At 35.3% G+C, this 23,144-nt stretch overlaps 1 protein-coding gene across 4 annotated transcripts in view; it reads right to left on the bottom strand.

Annotated features, from left to right (window-relative positions):
* The window catches only part of KCNT2 (potassium sodium-activated channel subfamily T member 2), a 351,736-nt gene that overhangs the window by 112,556 nt on the left and 216,036 nt on the right, over window positions 1–23,144 (bottom strand). For all 4 annotated transcript variants that reach the window (XM_059146350.1, XM_059146351.1, XM_059146352.1 and 1 more), the window contains exon 14: window positions 14,353–14,461. In XM_059146350.1, coding sequence (XP_059002333.1) covers window positions 14,353–14,461 — 109 coding nt within the window. The remainder of the gene's footprint in view (window positions 1–14,352; window positions 14,462–23,144) is intronic.

The following is a 23,144-nucleotide window of genomic DNA, read 5'->3' as shown; positions in this document are numbered from 1 at the left end:
AGGTGAAAAAGTAAATTCGTCTGTCATAATGAACGTCATTCTCAGCTCTTTGACTCCACTGTTAGGTAAACCATAGCCCACTGATTTTTAGACTGTTCTACTTTAGCATTAATAAAAATTCATACCTAAAATGTGCTTACCCTTTTCTCTCTTTCTCAGAACACAGCCTGCTTGCTTACTGAAGACCATACATTTAGCTTTGGTTCAAGTGCTTTGTGCCCCTGTATGGTTCATACAGCACTACTCTATCCCTTTAGTTTAGAACACCACTGTGAACTTCCCAGGAAAGTTATATGCCATAAATATTACTATTTTGGAATAAAGGAGTTATAGAAGCTCCAATTATTGTTATTTACATTTTATCATTTGAGTATTTCTTTGCCCTGTAACTATTATTTGTAACTAGATTTGTTTACTGTCTCCCATGTTGTCATTTGGTTTATTCTCAAGGTATGCAAGCTAATCTTACCATAGGCAAAAGGTATTTTACTAAAAAAATAAATCTACTACGTGAAACTTAAAATATGTTCCAAATCCATATATAAGTCATATTTTCACTGTGTCCTGCCCTGTATTGAGTATTAGTCTTTTGTGACCGGAATACGTTCATGTTTTCCATGTCCCAAACTTCTAAACTCAGTGCCTTATACTGTGTGGATGCATGTGATTATTATTTATGAAATGAATTAATGGCAAAAATGTAATGTTATTTTAACCCTATTCAGTGCTATTTTTAGCATGTTATTTCATGCAAACCTTAAATTTTGACACACATACCAAAAAAAAAAAAAAAAAAAAAAAAAACCTTCAAAATCTTCAGCTTAAGGTAGAGTTTTGAGTATTTCTTAATGACAACGTTACCAAACTTTATATCATGGTACGCATTCTCTATTACTAACTGCCTTCTCTGAAGTATGAGAGGAAAGAATGATCTCACAACAGATTGCCCACAGGTGCTGTTCATATCATCATACTGCCATGATTAATACGTGTTTGGAATTCTTCTTTCAGAGTTTACAGAGTTCTGTAACTGCCCTGTCCACAGAGCAAGCTTTGTAATGTAAATATGGGAATCAGGGCAGATGTGAGACAAAGGGGAGTGTCCAGGCTTGTGGTGAGTTGGCTGTTACATGTCTGAAAAAGGCAAATTCAAAGAAATCAATTCAAAAGAAAAAAAATTTACATCAGGCTGGTAGCCAAGGAAAATTTACCCACCTGCATAATTTGGTCCATTGGTCATTAGGTTTGCAACCTCAGACTTATGGTTACTTTGAAAGTGAGTTAAATGAAGAAACAGGTAGGCAAGTGGCATCTATTTCGTTGCAGAGGTGGAATGGTTCTGAGGTTTTTATCTGGTTCGTCATGTGGTGTGGCAGTGGAAATTGTTCACGGTAGTTTAGTCTAGATAGAGGCTAACTTTCTTGCTCTGAGTTATCGATATTCCTTCATAATCTCTTTAAGATTAAACTTGTTAAGTGGATACTTTTGTCTAAACTTAAGAATCCAAGTCAATACTGATTTTTCCCCCCTTTGGCACAAGTTTTAAGAAATTTTTCTTCATCATTATCATTTTGTAAGCTGGCAATGCTATGCATCTAGGTATAATTCTTTTTCAATCATTATCGTTTACAAGCAAGAGACCCTGTCAATTTAAAGATTTGAATCCCCTTTTCTGTTATAATTTCTTATATTCTACTTTCTCTATGTTCTCTGGAATTCCCACTACATCAGACATTATTTCTCTTGGATTGATCTCTTGCACTGCAAGTCCTTCTTTTTACACATTCTATCTCTGCACTTTTATCTGTAATCTTCAGGATTTCTATGATATTATCTTTCAAAACTTAAAAAAAAACCCTTATTGAGGTATAACTGACATATAACATACTAGATTTTGGTATACAACCTAATGATATTATATGTGTGTATGTTGCACAATGATTACCACAAAAAGTCTGGTATGCATCCTCATGCATAGTTCTGTTTTTTTTCCCCTTGGGATGAGGACTTCTAAGATCTACTCTCAGCAATTTTCAAATATGCAATAGAGTATTTTTAACTATAGTCACCATGCCGTATGTTACATCCCCATGACATTTATTTTATAACTGTGAGTTTGCATCTTTGACCCCTTTCACGCATTTGCCCACTCTTCGTCCTCCACCATGACAACTACCAACCTGTTCTCTGTGTCTATGAGCTTGACTTTCTGTTTTGTTTTGTCTTGTTTTGTTGAAATTCCATATATAAGTGAGATCATATGATATTTGCCTTCTTCTGTCTGATTTATTCCACTTAGGGCAATGCCCTCAAGTTCCACCCTTGCTGCAAATGGCAAGATTTCATTCTTTCTTATGGCTAAATAGTATTCCATTGTGTGCGTGTGTACATACTACAACTTATTTATCCTTTCATCTATCGATGGACACTTATGTTGTTTCTATATCCTGGCTATTGTAAATAATGCTGCAGTGAACATGGGGATATGAATAGCGTTTCGCTTAGTGTTTTCATTTCCTTTAAATAAATAACGAGAAGTGGAATTGTTGGATCATATAGTAGTTCATTTTTAATTTTTTAGGAACTTCCATACTGTTTTTCATAGTGGCTGCACTAGTTTACATTACCATCTTCAGTATACAAGGATTCCCTTTTCTCCACATCCTTGCCAACAGCTGTGACTTCTCATCTTTTTGATAATAGCCATTGTAACAGGTGTGAGGAGGAACTCTCACTGTGGTTTATTTTTATTTCCTTGATGATTAGTGATGGTGAGCATTCTTCCATGCCTGTAGACCATCTATATGTCTTCTTTGAAAAATATCCATTCAGATCCTCTGCTAGTATTTTAATCAGGTTTCTTTTTTCTTTCTTTCTTTCTTCTTTTTTTTTTTTTGCTATTGAATTTTATTAAATTTTAATTTCAGCATTGTCAATTTCAAAAGGTCTTGTTTACTTTCTATTTCTCCACCATAACTCTTGTTCTTCCTAAATCTAGAATAATAATTATAATAATGTTAAGCTATTCTAGATTTCTGTATTTATTTATTATGGCTTTTTTCTTATTATTAAAGAAAAGAGAAGATCCTCCAGAAATATAATCAACAGAAATCTAAGTTAAAGTTTCTGAAAATGTAAGACTCTACAAATAAAAAATATTTCCTCAGCATTTTATTCAACAGCCATCATCACTCTTGTATAATTCCTTAATATTCTTCTAAACTATCATTTACCCTTCTCTTTCAAAAATATATTTAAAATATTTACTCACTTGCTGAGGTTTCAAAAAATACATTCAATTCTATTTTCAAATGTGATTTTTTTTTTTTTTTTTTTAACTAGTGAGCATAAAACCAACCTTCCCTATAGATCCAAACCAATTCCAGTGAGTATAGAGATAGTTGTTTCCATCTGGTTGGATTTATTTACTTCATTTAATGCTGCATGCTGATACTTAGCAAATGACAAGAGCCATAGTTCAAAATTCTGAGTATGAGATACAAGCATATTAAATGGATTCCTTTGTCTGTAAATGTTTTAAGCGGCAGGTTACACCCTTACTGAGTAAAAAGGGATCACGCTATTTTGTCTGGAGCCACCAAATGCCCAGTTATGGAACACTGAACCCCAACTCCAAACTATCTCCTAGCATACACTTTAGGCATTTTCTTCAAGTGTGTTTAGGAAAAAACAGATTTTTCCCAGCAGTAAATGTCTGACTAAACTTAACTGCAGGGAATGGAAGATGGACCAAGGGTAACTTGTTTAGCATTCAGAAATTCAATTAAAATTTGATTTCTTTTTCTAGAAATCTGCACCCCAGATCCTCACTGGGGGATACCATTTTGTCCTGCTGCATCACCCTCTGAACATCACAGGAAGGTGTCAACAGAAAAATTCCTTTTTCCATCTCCCAGAAATTGACTGAAATCTCTTAGGTCCTTCACTTCTTTTTCATTAATGAGAACTTAACATTTTTTATTTCTCTGTCATCATTGCAACAGAGTCTCAAGAGGGAGAGAAGATGAAGTCATATGCTTCATAAACCAGTTTGAAGCAAGGGCTTCAGTGAACCATCTTTAGTGCACTCTTTACTTCATTTAGTTAACTAATATTTGTTGAGCGTCCTTGCTGTGAAGGTATGAGTACAAAATATTTTCTACCTTGAATGAAAATACAGCTTGCTAAGCAGGAAAAAATGAATACATTAAAAGAAAAAAACCCGTAAGGGTACCTGGATGGCTCAGTTGGTTAAACACCCAAATCCTAGTTTCAGCACAGGTCATGATCTTGAGGTCATGAGATTGAGCCCCATGTCAGGGCGAAGCTGGGAGTCTGCCTGAAATTCTCTCTCCTTCTCCTTCCCCTCCACCCCTCCCCCCACTCTGGCACACCCTCCCTCTCTAAAATAAATAAATAAAACCCTTAAAAAAATACATACTCTGGCAGAATATGTTAAAATATATACAAGATCATGGGGCGCCTGGGTGGCTCAGTGGGTTAAAGCCTCTGCCTTCGGCTCAGGTCATGGTCCCAGGGTCCTGGGATCGAGCCCCGCATCGGGCTCTCTGTTTGGCAGAGAGCCTGCTTCCTCCTCTCTCTCTGTCTGCCTCTCTGCCTACTTGTGATCTTTGTCTGTCAAATAAATAAATAAAAAATCTTAAAATATATATATATATATATATATATATATATATATATATATATATATATATACAAGATCATAGAAACAAAAAATCACATTAAATTGGGGAGTTTAAAAATATTCATGAGGAGATAGGATCTTTGATTTAGAAAAAATCCTCTGGAAAGCCAGAAGAAATGAATTCAAGGCAATGGGAACAACATTTTTAAAAAGATGTGGAAAGTGGAAACCACAAAGTATATTTAGGATCATGTTATTTGGAGGACACGACATATATAAGAGAATCATGGGAGATGAGGATATAAAAATAAGTTAGGATTGGAGTATAGAGGGCCTTAAATTAAATGGACATATTTGAATCTAATTTGATAATGAATGATGAGCTATTTAAGGCTTTCAAAAAGCAGATTACCAGATGAGAGCAATATCCAAATTTCTCAAACGATGTTTAATGAAATACTGTTCCAATTGATATTTTAATAGGTGTGCTTAGGAATACATTTCTCAGGTAATCAAACATAATTCAGAGACACCAAATAAAATGCAATTCCATGGAGATTTTCAGTACACATCACTTATATAAAAGAAAAAAGTAACCTTCAGAGGTGTATCATTTCCCTCTCTTGTGATTACCTCCATTCAGACCTCCAATCTTGTAGTCCTTTTTCAAAAATGTTTTGTCATGGGAGAAATGGAAAAAGCACCATTGGGGTATACAGACAACACCATCTTTCTCAGTCTCCATGGTCAAAGAAGCAGGCTTCCACAGAACCAGCAGAACTGTTTAATAGTGGAAACAATCATAACTTATAGATGTGTTCCAACAAAACCCATGGTGCCCCCCAACTCCACAGCTGTTAGGGATTTTATACCCTCCCCAAACCATATGTTGAAGTCCTAATCCCTAGCACTTCAGAACGTGACTATATTTAGAGACAGAGACTTTTAAAAAAGTGATTAAGTTGGGGTATCTTGGTTGTTCAGAGGAACATCTGACTCATGGTTTTGGCTCAGGTCCTGATCTCAGGGTTGTGAAATCAAGCCCCACATCAGGTTCCATGCTCAGCATGGAGTCTGATTGAGATTCTCTCTCCCTCTCCCTCCACCTCTACCTTCTCTCTCTCTCTCTCAAATAAATAAATAAATCTTTAAAAATAAAGTGAAGTTGAAACAAGATTGTTACTATGAGCCCTAGTCCAATCTGATATCTTCATAAGAGACAGAAGAGACATAGGAAAGATCACGTGAGGACCCAAGAAGAAGATGGCCATGTGCAAGCTAGGACAGAGACCTTGGAAGAAACCAAACCTACCAATACCCTGACACTAGAGTTCCAACCTCCAGGACTGTGAGAAATAAAACTTTATTATTTAAACCACCCAGTTTCTTTGTTATGGCAGCCCTAGTAAACTAATATAATAGCCAGGAAAATCCAAGCACTTTTGAGCAGGGTAGTATGAGGTGGGAGATTTTAGAAGAAAAAGTGAGAATTACTGTGTAGTTTATTGTTGTAGTGAAATTCATATTCCATAGCAGAAAAGAAGAGAAGGCTATGGGAAGGAAATATGTCAAATCCCTTTCTATGACCTTCCTTTCTTTTCCCTAGGAGTCTAAGCAGCTGTAAGTTACCAGGTTGCTAATGGTGTGAGCCATTAGGGATGGAAAGAGACTTGAGGTAGGGTGGGAGGGCAGGGGAAGCCTGTTAATTTTCTCAACTCCGATTGAAAGCACTGAGAAGCATATACATTTATCTATTAATGGAAACAGAAGTGCAGACTTAAGAAAGTTTGATCAAATAAATTTCAAGATTTATACTATAAGTGACAATTATTTGAAATGGAGCAATCAAACATTAGAACTGAAAAAAAAAATAGTGTTTTACTCTAAAGGAAAACCAAGTGCCTCTTAACGGACACTCTATTTTTACTTGTAGCTTCCTATGGAAAGAGACTGACTGCATTAGATCTACCAGATGACAAAATGTAATCTTCTATCAGTTTTGGAATGGGAAACTTCCAAGAGAACTAAAGGTAATTCATTTGAGATCGTCCTGCCACCCCAGACACGTTTTTTTTCCCCCCCATTTACCTTTCAGTCAAGGGGGTAATTATAATCTCCGTTACCTTTTTTTAGAGAGAGTACACAAGTGTAGAGGGGAGGGAGAGATGGAGAGAGAGTTTGAAGCAGACTCTGCCCTGAGTACAGAGTCCCACACTGGACTCCACCTCATAACCCTGGCATCAAGACCTGAGCTGAAACCAAGAGCCCAGCACTTAACCCACTGCATCACCCAGGCATCCCTAATCTCTGTTACTTTTAAGAAACTTTCTCTTCCTTTCTAAAGGCAACTGATTCCCTGGGCCTTCTGTGACCAGCTCAGTATTATAAAGGAGAAAAACTCTCCAACCCTTCTCATCTCTACCTCTGTCCATGCTTCCCTCCCTTCGGTTCTTTTTTTGGAGATGGTAAAAGACATTTGATTTTCCTTTTCCCTCAACACGGTGTTTAAAATAGGGACTCCCCGGATGTTGGCGTATAAGAGACCTGGGAAGTCTCATGGTTAATTTTCATCTGGGGTCAGAGAAACAGTGAAGACTTCCTCACGTTCTAGTGCAGACCCTTGTAGTTCTGCTTAGGGTCAAAGATGCAACAAAATGAGGGCACCTGACTGGCTCAGGAGGTAGAGTACGCAACTCTTGATCTTAGGGTCATGAGTTCCAACCCCATACTTGGGGTGAACAACTTACTTAAAAAAAAAAGAAAAAGATAAAACAAAATATTGCCCTACCTTGCTCTTGGTTTTCTCCAGATATACTTACTTCCTGACGATTTTGTTTGGAGAATTCCGCCAGTCAAAATACTATTTAAAATATTTAAATCACTCCCAAATAAAGTGGACTAAAATGCTTAAAAATAAGTATTTATTTCCTCAGGCTTTCCTTATCTTTCACCATCTTGGCATCTGGGAGAGTACTGATCAGTATTTTGTAGGATGTTCTCAATTTTGGTATGTCTAGGTATTTCTTCAAAATCAGGAAATATTATTAAGAATACCAAAGAAATTATGTCATGCTCTTCTTTTAGTCATGTACTTCTTAGCATATCACAGGAATTACATGATGTTGACATCTCTTTTTATTGGTGATGTTCACCTTGGTCTCTTGATTAAAACCGTGTCTGTCAGGTTACTTCACTATAAAATTATAATTTTTCCTTTCATAGTTATGAAATACCATGGACAGACATGTTGAGACCACACAATGATCCTGGCTTTCCTTAAACATTCACCCACTAATACTAGCACCCTTTGGAGGATGGTGTCTACAACCTTTGTTTGCCTTGGGATGACTTCTTATTTCTCTCTTTCCTTCCACATTTATTAGTTCGAATTCTTTCGTAAGAAATGAGCTATTCTTTTTTCCTGTTTATTTATTCACTGCTTTCCTCCATTAGTGTATTTACTTGATTTTATGGGTTAAAATCGAATGTTAACATTATTTACTTTGTTTCTCAAATTCTCCCATCTTAGCATGTTAGGAACTCCTTCAAGTTATTTCTTGTGTCATTTCGACAACCCCCCCCAATCTTCAGAGCAACCCCTGACTTTCTGGCACCACAAGATTTTTCCAGACTCCTCTTGTACATTCCCTGCCTACATCCTCAATCCACCCAGTACCCCAAGAAGCCCTGGATGTTATTATTAGAGAACTGTGTGTAGTAACCAAGATGTGAACATTAACTGTGCTAAGGGCTACTGAGCCGTCCTTGCTCTCTCAGTAAACAAAGAGTTGGGAATTATATTTGTATATACTCACAGGCCCATACAGACACAGATCTAAGTTTCTGTGTCTACCTTTGATATACATGCATTAAAAGTCATTCATTTATACTGATTTCCAATCTTACCCACTGAAACTACCACCAATTGGAGGAGGCGTAGCAGAAATAATTGCTAAGTTATTTCAGAAACAGCTTCTCCCTGAATCTGCCAGGGAGAAGATCCTGGAACAGTAAAGGGATTTTAATGGCAAATCTGGTAAAATTCATTTAGACCAATAATTTAGTCAATTGTATTGTACCAATGTTAATTTGTGATGTTGAGAACTGCACTATGATACTGTAAGATATAAACGTTAATAGAAGTTTATATGGGAAGGGTAGGTAGGTAGGATCTCTCTGTATTATTTTTGTAACTTTTCTGTGAGTCTAAATTTGGTTTAAATGAAAAGACTCAAAAATAAGCCATTAAAAATGTAATGTGTTATCCTGCATTTCCCAGTCTTACTTGAGTACATAATTTTACTTTTCAGGAAAATTATTAACTTCCATCCAAAAGCATTAGTAATTGCACCTTGGAACACAAATTTGGCAATAATACGAAATAATAGAACCACTATTTATATACCACACACAAAAATTAATTACAGTGCATTTTGGCTTAATGTGTTTCTACTATGGTTGAAGATTTCCCAAAACTATTAAGCAGTCTCTGGTGAAACAGTTATTTGAGAAAACCTAAATTTCACTTAAATTTAAATGTACATAATTATAGTGTTCATGACAGAATTATGAACAAGACTATCTCTCTATAATTTTACAAACACTTTGCATGTAGAGGTACAATAAAATTTTGCAAGCTAAGGAAATAACCACAAATGAAGGTGTTCTTCTTTTTTTAAAATAGACCAATTACATTGAAAACAACAGACAAAACTTACTAGTGTTTAATTTTTGTTTTACAAAAAGCACTGCAGCAATACCCAAATCTGCAGTTTCCAGATCCCACTGATGAAAATAACACACTCGTCCTAGTAACTTAATGAAGGGCTTCTTATGAAATAACCACCCCCGAGGAACATAGTTACAAAACTGCAACTTCTTGAAATTGATTTTACTAAAATAAAAAAGCAACTTGGCCTTCCCCTTACTTCTAATATGTAGTTATGGACTGTAACATTGGAATTCTTACATCTTTCCACCCATTCAAAATACTTAAAACATATATTTATATCATATACGAATTGATTTCTATTTGAGGCCTCCCTTTCTGTGGCCATAGAAATCAAAAGAAAATTATTATAATATATTGTAATAATATATTATGAAATCTGAATCTGCCAGCAACTGTTACCTGCTTACATTTATATGACTTAACCATTTTCTCTGATATCTGTCTTTTTTTATCCTTATGTCTTCTGCTACATTTTAAAATAATTTTACTGCATTTAATACTTTCCTTTTTAAATTATTTTTTATAATGCATTTCTTCTAAACAAATTTTGAAAAGTTCACTGAAAACTTGCATCGTTTTTCTAAAAGATTTCATTTATTTATTTGTCAGAGAAAGAGGGAGTGCACACAAGCAGAGGGAGTGGCAGAGGCGAGGGGAAAAGCTGACTCCCCACTGAGCAGGGAGCCTGATGTGGGACTCAAGTCCAGGACCCTCAGATTAAGACCTGAGCCGAAGGCAGACACCTAACTGACTGAACCACCCAGGCATCTCAAAACTTGTATCTTTTAAGAAAACAAAATAGTTTTGTACCTCCTGTAACTCTACTTGGCTTTTTTCTATGAAACCTTCCATGACTGAATAATACATTGCTTGAGAGTAAAATGCCTGACATTGTACATACCTGAGTCATCTTTTTCCAAATATATTTAATCCCAATCTCTGTAATATTTAAGACTGAGTTGAAAGATTGGCCATAGTGAGATATATACCTTCACTGTTACTTGTTTGGAAACACTACGATAAATATTTGCTCATTAATATCATTCTTTGTTCCAAAAAATATCCAGATAAAGTTACAAACATATTCTAATTTAAATAAAAAACACATGTGTGCATGGCCTCAGTCTTTTCTTTCTCCATCACAAATACATATATGGTTCTGGGTGTCGTGCTTTGTCTTTAATGCATCTCTCCTGCCACACTCAAACTGTCCCTGACACCAAATTTAAAAAATAATTTTGACGCGTATAGAATCTGACTCACATGATACATGTAGATAGAGCCAATGAGAGAATTAAAGAGTACCTACCTACTAGGGTCTGGGATGACTGTACTTAATCCTCAAAATAATCCTGTGAAGTGACTTCATCCATTTTCATGGTTTAAAGTGTCCGTATGCTGATGACAGCCAAATTTTTATCATCAGTGTAGCTAAGCTCCAGACTATATTAGACACAATTTGGGGAGTCTAACAAGTACCTTAAATTATGTCCAAAATGAAAATCTTGATCCTCCCCAGTCTTCTTCATTGTGGTAAATCACAATTATATTCTTCTGGTTGCTTGGTCTAAAAATTTGCAGTCATGCTAAACTCTTCTCCTTCTGTTCCACCCCACATCTAATTAATTCCTGACAACAAAGCCTTCAAAATACATCTAGAATCTGAGTGCTTCTAATCACTTCCATGCTTGTGCCCTTCCCCAAGATAAGATTTAACTTCTCTGGCTTAGATTAGTCCATAATCTCTTAATTGTTTTTGTTCAACCAAAAAGCCCGTGTGTTTGTTTCTCTTATTCAAATTTTATCACTCTTCTGCTCAGAATCTTTCAATGATCTTTCATTTGAGAATGATGGGTACCACCCTTATAATGGCCAGAGAACCAGTGTTTCCCTGTCAGATCTCAGTTTTTACTATCTTTCTTGTCCCTCCATTCTAGAGACATTAGTCCACTTGCTGTTTCTCAAATCATTAGATGTGTGTCTATCTGAGATATATTTTACATATTTATTTTTGGTCTGTCTCCCCAGTTGGAATAACACCTTCATGACAGCTAGAATTTTTCTATTGGTTTCCTTGTTGAAACCGTAACACCTGGAATGGTTCTGTCACAGAGTAACCATTCAATAAAATAATTGTCAAATAAATGAATAAAGTAATGGATGAGAAAATTATTATCGCAAATTTTCCATAAAAAATGATTGAGAATGAAATGGAGGATATAATTGGCTCAGTGATAGTTAACTTTGCCAGTTAGTGAGTCAACCATTTCAAGCTGCCAGAGTGGGTGATCTTTTATCTCTGTCACGTTTCCTTCCTAAATTTATGAGCCCCATTTACAGCATGAACACTACCAAACAGAAGTAATTTTAGTTGTGATTAGGATATGTACTTCCCAGAAAGTCCAATTTTAGTTGGTACTTTAGTGAGAGAAGTTTCTGGATCACATATTTTATAATAATAGGCTTGATTTTGGCTCACTAATAAATAATATGTTAAAATTCAGGTAAAGGGCCAACTATCAAAAAGTAATAATAATTAACAACTCTACTACAGATATACTTAATAGTATTTTTTAATAGTGCCAATTTTGCAATCACCGCATTTGAGCTGTCTCTCTAATAAGAAGCAATGACCTTTGTATTTCACACAGAAAACTTAGGCTTTCACAGTTATTTGCATGAATCAATATATCTCCTGACAAGATCCTTTGATTTATCTTTTATTCTTATAATATATAACCTAATTATTATAAAAGAGTAAACACATAAATTTAAATAAATATGTATATATATGTATATATAAAGTGTGTATACAAAATTTTTAATTTTAAAATTATTTACATTCCTAGCAGACATAATTAAAACAAACTCACATTTTAATATGCAAAATATAACTCTATCTTAAGATGTTAAAATACAATGGTTGGATTTCATGGAAAGTTTCAAGTAGTCCCAGCTGGCAATACTTTGCACCTTTGTCATTCCCCTCTTTCTACTTAGGAGAATAGCCTAAAGCAAAGCAGACACTTTGTGATTACAAGGAGAGAATCTTGGGGATTAAGTTCTACAGCTAAAAATGTTAGAATTAAAAAAAAAAAAATGGAATGAACTAGGTGCAGTGTTGAGTCAGACATGCTATACTAGATGCTGTGCCCTGGACTTCTCATTTATAAAATTGAGTGATGAAAATATTCAGGAGTTAGACGGTGGTGATGTTTTCACAAGACTGTGACTATGCCAAGAAACATTAAATCGTATGCAATAGATGGGTGGTTTGTATGGTACGTAAATTATGGCTCAATAAAGTTATTCTGGTGGACTACAGCATTTATGGTGACAGTTGTGAAGTAATTTTGCTGGTCAATCTTATTCAAAGAAAATCCTTAATTATGTGGAAAAATGTCTTCGACAACATTACCCTCTTTTGTAGTAAGGCAAAATTCATTAAAGTATATTGGGGAAATGTCATATTTTAAGGATCAATGAAATGCCTTTTTAACTTAGAGCAAGAGCAATTTATTCACTAAGGCAATATTGTATGCCAATAAATAATATTTACTAGGACTTGAACAGTGCAATTTAACCAGTCTATAATTAATGATGTATGTTAGCATTGATGAGCCTCATTTTTATCATTTCTACAACAATAAAATGAGACTAGATATTCAGTTTTAAAGTTGCATCTCCATGACAAAGAGAGCTTGGAAAAATAATGAACCCTTGTGATGAGTTCTATAAATGTTCCATTGATTGGTGTTAAAGTCATTTTCAGTATTTTATTTAATTTCATTAAAATGAAATTACTTTCTTCAAAGAAAAACAATTTATTCATAAACCTGTTACATCTTTTCCATTGCACAAATTAAAGGTTTGTAAATATAGAGAATAGAAATATTTTCATTCAGAACTTTAAGAAAATTGCTCCTCAGAAAATCTTACTATCTCAATAGAGCAGAGACATAATTAAAAATAAGGGAGTAAAATCTACCTGAAAATACTGCAGGGTATTTGTTATTTTCCAATTAGCAATTTACTCGATCTAGTATTAAATCCCAAGAAATTTAAAAAAAAATTAAAGACTAAATCCCCAAAAAGAATTTTCCTTCTTGATTTATTTGATTTGACACTTCACTTAAATAGCAATCAATAAACTTACTAGTTTTAAATAATCATATTTATAAGCACCACAGTAAAATTTACTTTGAAAATCAACACTTTGTCTAAAATACTAAATAAGGAATAAAAAAAGGTATGAAAAGCAATGTAACATTTGTCTCTTCAAATAAGAGTGGGGTGTGCTCACGGATTATATTTTCCTTGATCATCCAACTCAAATACAAACTCTCTCATCGAACAACAAAATGGTCTTAGAACTTTCCCTCATCTACCTTGAAATGCTATAAAAAAGTGATTTCTTTTATATTACTCGCTAATTTTATCAAGTACTTTGTTATTTTATAGTAACTGTAAAGTTTTAATTTTGAGGTCAATCATGTACGTGTAGCTTTAAAATAAAAACTTACCGCAGGAAAAGAAAAAAAATGGTTTCAAGATCTCATACTAATGATTGTCATTATCCTGTGTTTTAAAGTTTTATTCATTAAGTATCTTGAAAATAGAAACAGTGTCCTAATCCTAGACCTAACAAATGATGTAGACACTTAGAATTTAGGATGAAACAAATTATCTCAGGATTAGTTTAAAAAACACAGAAAATAACTGCCAGTTTTTTATATGTCTTAGACCACTCCCCCCCCCACTTCCACCCCACCTCTTAACTGGTCTATATTTGTCTATCTATCTATCCATCTGTCTGCAGGTGAAGATAACTCACACAAATACAAGTATAGGTACATATATAGCTATATACCTTGGCTTACTGTACTTCTAAATCACAGGACTGCACTTATATTATTGTTATTATTATTTTTTTACAATGTAAAAATGCATTATCTTAAAGAAAACATATACTTACTGCCCTCTAGAGGTATGAACCAGTAGTGTAATAAGTGTAGATGTTGCCGGGCATATACAGTTTAAAGCTAACATGGCGTATTTAAACTCTTCTTCACAAACAACGTGATCTGTTTGAAATAGAACAGGTAAATTAGAATAATTTACCCTGGGAGAGCACTAATTTAAAATAATATGAAAAATAAAACAGCAAATAAAATTACAGAAGTTTCCACATAAACACACTTGTCTTAAGATATTTTTACGTGTGCAATTTTTCCCAGGAAAAATGTTTCATGAGAGTGAGTACTAGATTATGAGTTAAGTGGCCCCTTCTGTCTTTAATAAAATCGGCAGCCTTCAGCAAAGCGTTTATTTTTTCTGTGCTTCATCTGTACAAGGAGGTGAGAGGTAGATAGATAGTTTGAAGGTACAGTATGGAAAACAATTCAGGGACTGTATAAAGTACCTTTTAATTCTGATAATTCTATGGTATGAAATGCAGTAGTATTGATTTAAAGCATTATTGATTTTTCAAATTCATGGTCACATGGCACACAGACTTAGAATTATTAAAAGACATGGTAGATAACATTTATATAGTGGTAATAGATTTTGTACAATCAAAACAACTATGACTTCAGGCAATAAAAACTAATGCTAAAATACATTTAAATTAAAATTGTACTTTGACCTCAGGACCTACAGTCATAAATGCAAGAGATGATAGGATTCAATCAGGAAAGATATTAAATGGCAGTTGAAGTCACTGACATAAAAACAAAAGAGTGTGCTATAAAGATGGGGCCACATGAGAGGTTGCAGGCCACATTAAAGAGAGGTGATGCTACTCAGCCCATGTCTATTACTTCATACAGCAATGAGGGCACAGACACCAGGTATCCAATTTTCCATAAAAGTCATATTTTAGAGAAATGATTAAGATACTGTTTACTTGGGGGGGGTGGACTTTCCTTCCCAAGTAAACAATTACAGTTGGTATGAGAAATAAAGACAATGTGTAAAGTTCTAAAAAAATAAATATTCCCAGAAAATAGTTTTAGCTACGTTAAGAAATAGACGATTGAATTTGTAGGTGAGTTGGATATCTACAGAATGAACACACAGGGGCCCCTGGGCGGCAGAATCAGTTAAGTACTGCAACTTCGCTCCTCACTTCTCAATGCCATATGATAGCCAAGGTTTATTGAACATGCCACTAAAGTCTTCTCTGTCTTTCTCCACCTCTATTCCACTGTCCCTACTTGTTACAGGGTTCCAATCCTTATCCATAATTCTTAAGAGCCAGATATCAGCTTTTAGAATTATTATTATTATTATTTTAGATTTTAGAAAGGCAATGTGCTTTATCTACCAGACCCTATGTAATACACCTAGGGAGCAACCTATGCTTTAACATACTATTATTCCTGCAGCTAAATGTGTGACTACTAAGTGGAAAAATAAAATTCAGTGTGGGGATTGCTACCAAATAATTTCAGGTCAGGTCTGATTTCACCACCAACAGAAATGCTTTTCTTTCTTTCTCTCTCTCATTCTTTTTTTTTCTTTCTCCCTTTCCTTCCATACATACAATGAATCTTTATTCAAACTACGTTTATCTCTCACCTAGACAAATGCAAGAGCTTCTTAATTGCTTTTCATGCCTTCTAACTCTTCAGCATTTTATTACCCTTCCAAAATTGTGCTGTCCAATTAGAGCTGCCACCGCCCCATTTACATACATTGAAATACGCATAAAAGTTCAGTTGCTCCATCTTACTAGCCATCTTTTAACAGCAATAAAGTGCTCAAAAACATCTGTTATAACCGCCTACAGTATCAGACAATGTAAGTATGGAATATTTCTGTTATCACCAATAACTAGACAGTGCTATAAGCCAAACAAATTAATGATCTTCCATAAATCCTAAAGCTTATAGGATATATTTCACATTCCTTAAAATGTCACTCATACACTAGCAGAATTTGGGTAACCTTACAAGCATACTATACTACCTTTCCATGACTTTTCTTAGTCACAACCCTCCTAAAATTGCTCATTTATAATAAGAGGAGGGGAGGCAGAACAGATGGGTGTACATGCAGGTTGGTAGGTAGATTGTATAGGTGGAAGTTTATGAAAATTCTGTTTTTCTTCTTATGGTTCTGTTTTCTTTGTGAAATTGGTGGAAATACTGAGTAAAGGAGAAGCTGGAGGTTAAGAGGAGAAAATACAGCATAGTTGCTTCAGAGAGTGGAAGAAGAAACAGAACAGTGAGACACAGAAATGATATCCGGCAGCTGCTGACCCTGAGAAATCAAGGATCATGGATTTCAAGTGGGAATAGGCTGCACATTATCTTTTGTTTATTTTGTTTATTCAGGCCACATTCAAATGCATGGACTACCTTCTGTCAAGAAGACCGAGAGAATTCACCACCAGTGACTTCTGACAAGTCTCACTAAAGGTCAATGAACTGAGGATGAATTAAAATAATGGATTATAATGGTGTGCTATGGAATTCAAACAGGTTAAGTAGAGAAGACGGCATCTGCCGTTGTCAACAATGATAAACGTTTTGTAGAATCAATGCATTTTAAGTCCCGGTGTAGTTAAAAGATAGGTGGAGTTCTGTACTAGAGGATGTGAATTGGAATGAGAGGCAGTGGTCAGAAACAGGATCATCAGGAACAGAGATTATGGAAGCGTCACATTAACAAGTAATGACATGATCTGTGGATCCCTCTGGAAGCGGGTGCTGAAATAGGACGGTGAACAAGAACATTCAACATAGGGGAATTATAGGTACACAAGTCTAGGGCATTGAGAGAATCATTTTCATGGCTATCAATATCATTAACTATTACGACCATACAGTGTTGGAAAGAATGAGTAAACTAGGAGACCAAGGGCTTTTCAGCTCTCTCTCTCTCTCTTTTTTAAATTTCTGCTACTTGTCTTTTCTGGGATATTTCCCAGTTGCAAACTGCCAATTTTTATCAAATAATTTTCTAATTTAAAATGTGAGACTTGGGGCGCCTGGGTGGCTCAGTGGGTTAAAGCCTCTGCCTTCAGCTCAGGTCATGATCCCAGGGTCCTGGGATCGAGCCCCACATCAGGCCCTCTGCTCAGCAGGAAGCCTGCTTCCTCCTCTCTCTCTGCCTGCCTTTCCTCCTACTTGTCATCTGTGTCTGTCAAATAAATAAATAAAATCTTAAAAATAAATGTGAGACAATGTTATATAAAATTTAGGTATATTGAATATGCATAATGGAGAATTATATCTGTAACAGAAATTGCTATTTTTCCTTATTATCCATTTTCCCCTCTGTATGCAGAAACAACATATCTATGGAAACATGTCTAGAGAAATGATTGGAAGGGACAAGAATACAAATGTGTGGTTGACAGGGCCTTGCTGATTTTAGTCAGGTGTACATAAAGAGACGACCCGAGGTAAGAACTGATCACTTTGGAAGCAGAGAAAGGAACAAAGCTATTTTAAACAGGGCATTATTTCTTACAGCCAGAAAGCTAAATCAAGCGTCCAAGAAAGAATCTGGACAGTTGCAGAACCGAAAAAGTGACCCATACCCTGAACAGCAGGAGATGATATTCTCTCAGAGTCCTTAGGAGAGGCCTTACATTAAGACTTCTCCCAAACCAATAAAGCCAGGCCTGTGGCAAGAATTGGATTCAAGTACTGTTTTCCCACTCAAACTTACCTATTTTAGATGATGGCAAGGTAGCTGTCATTACAATCAAGAAGAAGATATGAGCAGGGCAACAATAACCAGTAAATACAGCAGGTTTAAGAAAGTCCTTGGAGAAGAACTTAGAGCACAATTATTGACACATGGAAAGGAATGAAAGAAATCTGCTTCAATCTGAACTTTTTCTGGGGCCACAGAGAATAGTGAATAAAGAATATCTTTGAATAGACATGAAAAGACAAAGGAGTTACTCCTTAAGAGCAGAATGAGTGTCTAATAAGGAATTTATTCCGAGGTCTCTACCATTCATGGCTGACAGGATTTCTTCATTGCTATGGACCAATGACTGCTGTGTGTCTCCAGTTCTTCCTTTTTCTAAACACCGATATTTTACCAAAATTATCTTGTTTCACTATTCTATATGCATAAGCAGTAGGGGTAGAGGTAGCTAACTAATTTATTAGCATGTGTGTTGCCAGACCATGAGAAGCTACACCTACAACTGACTTTGCATTATGCAGAAGTCCTGGGTTTTGAGCTGGATGCAATAATTGATAAAACTCTGGGGAGTGTTTTTCATATAAATAGATGAATCTCTCAATATATAGGGAAAATATTGTACAGGACTACTAGGTGTATAAGGATCTGGACTATGGCTGAAACTGCTTTCACCCATGTTCATTCCGTCCTTCTTCCTTTGAGTAAGAGAAGCTCTTATTTCCTCTCACCCATCCCCCAACTGTCGCTGGGTGCATGGTTGCCCAGGTAGAAATTACATTTTCCAGCTTCCCTTTAGTGAAATATCGTCACTTCACTAGGTCCGTCCAGCTACGGTCTTATTTTTTTGTAGACAAAACCACCTTTCCCAAACTCTTTCCTTCTTGTTGGTGAGACCACATAATGGCAAAACTCCATCTCGATTATGCGGAGGTAATTCCTTAGCAATGATAGAATCGATCCCTTTTTTTCTTTATAGTGTCTAATTTTCCTCCCTTGTTGAAGAAAGCATGTCCTCTTTCAAAATGATGTGCATTTCATGTCTTCTTCTCATCCTTTTACAGTTTCTGTGTATCTGTTTTGATTTAGAACCTTCTTGTTTGTGGCTTCCTGTTAAAGCATGAGCACAGGAGATCAAGTGTTGTCACTACTGAGTGTGCCAACACATGGGCAGATACTGATCCCTCTGAGCCTAATTTGCCTGATTTTTAAAATGTGAAGAGTAACTGTATGTGCCTCGTAGGATTTTCTGAGAAGAAAGGTAAACAATGAGTATGAAATGCTGTTCAGAATTCTAAACAAGTACATAACCTCACAATCATGCTTATTAAAAACAAAGACTTCAATAAACTATCTTGAAATAATGCCAATAATACATTTTTAAAAATGTAAGTAGCAAAGCAATATAGCATACATTTATTGTTCTGGAATTAAAACACGATTGTAGTTTTATAAAAATGCTGACTTCTGCGTGTAAGCTTATATGCTCACATGTATGTCTGAATAAGCACAGAAAATTTTAAGAGCAGGAATCAAACTATTAACAGTAGCTAACTCAACGAGTAGGCAAATTTTCAAAAACTATGACTTATAAAATAGGATTATGTGAGATTCGTTGTTTCTTTTTATTGCTATTTTATTATTTTTAATCTAAGGGGCTTTTAAGATAAGCACTTAGAATTAAAGATACAAGTTTATAGATACTTATGAATCAAATCTGTTTTCAAATCCCTTTTACTTTAAGGAAAATAAAATTGTTAATTACATTTTAACAAGTCAGAATCTTTTTTTAAAGTCTGCCTCAGTGTTTTCTGAGCTCCTGTATGATTTAAAATACTAGAAGCTTCTTCTATGCAGTTGCTAGGTAACAGATCTTTGGAAAGCAGTAACAACAGTGGAAAATGCACTAAACCAATGCAGGGTTGTGATTTATAGAAATCAAATATCCTTTGGAAAAGAGCTTTAAAACAGGAACACCAAACAGGGTAAATTTTAAAAACTGCTATTTGTTTTCATTTTATGGGGATATGTTTATTACATAAACTGAGTGAACAAATTGTGTTATAAAATATCTCACATATTCTTTGCTTATTAGACTGTTTATAAGCATGAGAGGGTCGATTGCTATGAAAATTGCTTTTTTTTTTTCCTTAGAGGAGAATGGATAATCTCTAACAATTGAACATGATTTTGACCCTGTCTCTTTAATCAATACAATAACCAATTGGTGAAATGTGTGTGTGTGTGCACACACACATGAGTGATCATACAACAAAGACTTTTGCCAGTTCCAGGATAGTGAGCCGTTCAACCACAACAAATCTAAGAATAGGCTTAAGTGAACCTTTAAAAGTCATTTAGTTTCACAGGATCTGAATATAAGAATGCTTATTAAACATAGACAATTCAGCTCCATTTGAGATTGGCAGCACCCTAAAAAACAGATTTATTACATCTCAATAATATAAAGTATGAGAAGCTTGCTTGATTTTCCAATTGCTTGAATCCTTGCATTATCTTAATGCTGCAGGTTTTAATGTATCATATTAATTAAATGCTCAGGAGAATCAAGTTTCCTGTATTCCAGAGCAGTACAGTTAATTCTATTAACCTCTGTTTCTTTGAAACATGTCAGAAATACAGCAGTTTTAATATTTTTTGAAAAATCAGTGTCCTCAGGGCTCTGATTTCTTGGGGTTCTAACAATGTATTCTCTCCTCACTAGCTCATGATAGTTATTGAGAGTTAAGAATATAGTTATTGAATCATCTTAATAGTAATAATAATACCAAACAATATTTTAGTTTCTATGCTAAGTGATTATATATATATTATTAAAACTCACAAAAGCTCTATGATGTATATGGTGTTAAACCATCTTCAGATAACAAATCAGATGTTCAGAAGTAAAATAACTTGTCTAAATCCATTATTATTAATTTAAATTCAAACTACTGACAGAGATCTCAACAAAAATTAAACAACTTTAAAACTGATTAAACAAATGGATTAAAATAAGTGATATATTCTAGTGGTTTTCCTTTTTCCTGAACCCACTTTAAGGATTACTGCTTACTATCAGATGGACAAATGACTCAAACAGCCACTAAATTAAACTAATAACTGAAAAAAATATAACCACTATGTTCCCCAAACACCCATCATTTAATTGGGCAGTTTGGAAGGAATGAAGTCAAACTTGACCTTGAAATTAATTTTGTTACTTTGCAATCACACACACACAAATTGCAGCTAGACTAAAATGATTTGAGTCACTGATTCAAAGGGATTTGGAAAGATCTCTAGATTCATCAGTAGCAAATATACTGTTACACTGTGATAAATGTTACAAAAAAAAAATGATAGGGGATACAAAAGGACACCTTTCCTGCCCTGGAGCAAATGGAAAAAAAGCATCTCCAAGGAGGTGATGTTTAAAGGAAGATTTTAAGGATAATTAAGAATAAGTTATTTGAACGGTGAAGAAAGTGGACAAAAGTAATTTTCTTAAAACAACATGCAAGGGACTGGAAGAGATTATGCTGAGTGAAATAGGTCAAACAGGGCCCCTGGGTGGTTCAGTGGGTTAAAGCCTCTGCCTTTAGCTCAGGTCATGATCCCAGGGTCCTGGGATCGAGCCCCACATTGGGCTCTCTGCTCAGCGGGGAGCCTGCTTCCTCCTCTCTCTCTCTCTCTCTCTGCCTGCCTCTCTGCCTACTTGTGATCTGTGTCTGTCAAATAAATAAATAAAACCTTTAAAAAAAAAAAAAAAAGAAATAGGCCACACAGATAGAGTCAATTATCATACAGTTTCACTCACTTGTGGAGCAGAAGGAATAACACGGAAGACACTGGGAGATGGAGAAGAGAAGGGAGTTGGGGGAAATCGGAGAGGGAGACAAACCACGAGAGACTGTGCACTGTGAGAAACAACTGAGGGTTTTGGAGGGGGTGGGGCCGGTGAGCCTGGTGGTGGGTATTATGGAGGCATGTACTTCATGCCACTGGGTGTGGCACATAAACAATGAATTTTGGAACACTGAAATAAAATAAAATAAAATTTAATTTAATTTAAAAAATCAGAGAGGTAGAAGGATATTTAAATTTTTATGGAAAATTAACAACAAAAAATGTCTGAAGATTAAGGAGAGAAAACATTACAAAGTTGCTGACAGAGCACAGGCAATGGGAACCAGTATAGAGATGAGAAGAAAACTGTGTTATAATAGAAGAAAAGCAGGAAGTGGTAAGTGAAAACAAAGCAACATTTGGAAAATGAGATAAAGTCTTAAATTGTAACACAATTTTTGATAAGAAAAAAACCCACACTATTAAGGGCCTCCCAGCTGCCCAAGTGAGTTTGCGGAAACATGAATCAGACCTACTAAGTGATTTCTTTCTTTCTTTCTTTCTTTCTTTCTTTCTTTCTTTCTTTCTTTCTTTCTTTTTTTTTCTCCAGCAATGTTCATGAGGCCAAGGAGCAGGAAAAGGGGATCCATCTACGTAGGATTTTGTTTGTTTTTTTCCAATCTGGAGCCATAAAAATGAAGGGAATTAGTATAGTATTGAGTTTGGTTGAAATAACAACCCACAGAGTTTGGTTTGTTGAAAGAGGGCAGAAGAGAAGAAAGGAAGGGGAGGCCTTGGGAGAATCCACACTGATGATACTTTGGAGCAATGCTCCTCAGCTCTTTTTGATAAAGAACCAGTTTGTTTTTTTTTTTTTTTTTTTTTTTAATTTCCAACCCACTGCAGACACTTATGTCGTTCTATTGTACATGACTGGCACAGAATTCACGCCACCCATGACTCATCTATGATTCTGATAAGAGTCTACTCACTTTCCAAAGAGATAACACACTGATGGTGCACTTGGATGTCACAGTGACACTGAACTGCTATCAAAGTTGCTAAATGCTTACTCTCAATTGCTGTACTTAACTTGTAGCCTAGCAAACATCTGCAGCCTGACACTGGTCTTTGATCGGCACTTAATAGCACTGCATTAAAAGTCTTCAGGAGGCAGAAGGAGCGTGTTTAGGTGGTAATGGAAGGTTGAATAAACAAAACAGAAACAAAGAAGAGTGAGTGAGCTTTGAA

Source organism: Mustela lutreola, chromosome 14 (genome assembly GCF_030435805.1).
Source record: "Mustela lutreola isolate mMusLut2 chromosome 14, mMusLut2.pri, whole genome shotgun sequence".
NCBI lineage: Eukaryota > Metazoa > Chordata > Mammalia > Carnivora > Mustelidae > Mustela > Mustela lutreola.
Note: the sequence above shows the minus strand (reverse complement) of the source record. Positions and strands in the feature narration are given on the sequence as shown.